At 43.4% G+C, this 1,327-nt stretch overlaps 1 protein-coding gene across 1 annotated transcript in view; it reads right to left on the minus strand.

The window, feature by feature from the left end:
* Positions 1-779, minus strand: part of pop5 (POP5 homolog, ribonuclease P/MRP subunit) — a 4,105-nt gene extending 3,326 nt beyond the window's left edge. The window contains exons 1-3 of the mRNA XM_063193573.1: positions 703-779; positions 474-616; positions 169-318 (exon numbers count right to left, since the gene is read on the minus strand). Of these exons, the coding sequence (XP_063049643.1) occupies positions 169-318; positions 474-616; positions 703-722 (313 nt within the window). The 5' untranslated portion in view covers positions 723-779. The remainder of the gene's footprint in view (positions 1-168; positions 319-473; positions 617-702) is intronic.
* Between the last annotated feature and the right edge of the window lie 548 nt (positions 780-1,327).

Consider the following 1,327-nt stretch of genomic DNA (forward strand, 5'->3'; position numbering starts at 1 on the left):
CTAATGAACCAAGGTTGTTAATTACAGCATACTTGTTAGTCACTTTTGTTCAAATCCAGCTAGAATTATGCCAAAGAGAACAGCATACGTTGGTAAGACTTTACACTAACAGTAAGGAGGAAAGAATTCAGAAATTGTTGAGCAAGGGATGGACACAGGCGAGCTCACCTCCAACATGCAAACAGTTGAGGAAACATTGGACTTTCTGTCCTCTGTTTTCCAGAAAGCTGATGAAGGGCAATGCAGACCAGACGACCCGATAGTGACTCTTTCTACAGCGGATCAGTACGATGCCCGTGTGAGCATTCACATACTTCACTGTGGAGAGGGGGGTACCGTGTCATTTATTGTGACCATGTTTACATCAAGTAATTCACCATGTTCACGCCAGTTAAAACGCATATTGGCTTGTACATCTGAGATAGCAGATGACCTAGGCCTAGTGTTTTCCACACACTGGCTGTAGCTCTCACCTGCGTGGCTCAAAACGAGCAATGCTGCACCGTAGTCCCCGTGCGCTCGGGCCACCGCCGCTTTCACGGCGTGATAAATTGCTTTCTCCTCCAGCAGCAACAGGCTGCTTCGGTTCTCCACACATACTTCACAAAGTAGATACCTTGAACAACGTACATGGTGTTGTTATAATGCAACGCTGAACTATTTACACAAATGTCAAATGTATAGTTAGACATACAAGCTTACCTTGATTTAAATCTAACCATTTTCACCACACATGTGTTTGCAAACAACCGCCGTGGGTCAGTTTCTGTCGCACAATTACGCGCCACTTCCTGCTTTTCTGTGAACCAATGGGATCTCGTGAAAGATAATTCAAGAGGCTTGGGTAGATTGATTGATTGGATTGGTTCATTCATTAAAAAACAAAAGAGTAATTATATAAACAATGAAACTTTTCCAGTGACTTCCCCCTCCCCTAACCGATCAATGGAGTTTGGGCGAAGTGAAGCTCTGAAGTGAGTGAAGCTTGCACTCAAGTATGTGAAGTTCTCTAGTCATACCAGCAGATGGCACAAATGCGTCTCGAATTTTCATAGCCAATTGCACTATCAACGCTTTGCTAGAAGTTGATGTTCATAATAAATGGTGGAATTAATTTCATGCACGGAAAAATATGGCTATGAGAGAAAAAAAACATTTTTCTTAATGTCCAGTGATTGCGTGCATTCTTATTCAAGCCATTGCGTCTGAGGGCCTATCCACAACTTTTAGACAGTAGATGATGTGTAGTTGCCCCTCCCACGCTATAAGTGTTGGGAGAGATGATACTCCCAGGTCAGTAGTCTACCTTGCCAGGGGGATCTGAAGT

This window comes from Engraulis encrasicolus, chromosome 3, assembly GCF_034702125.1.
Source record: "Engraulis encrasicolus isolate BLACKSEA-1 chromosome 3, IST_EnEncr_1.0, whole genome shotgun sequence".
Classification (NCBI taxonomy): domain Eukaryota; kingdom Metazoa; phylum Chordata; class Actinopteri; order Clupeiformes; family Engraulidae; genus Engraulis; species Engraulis encrasicolus.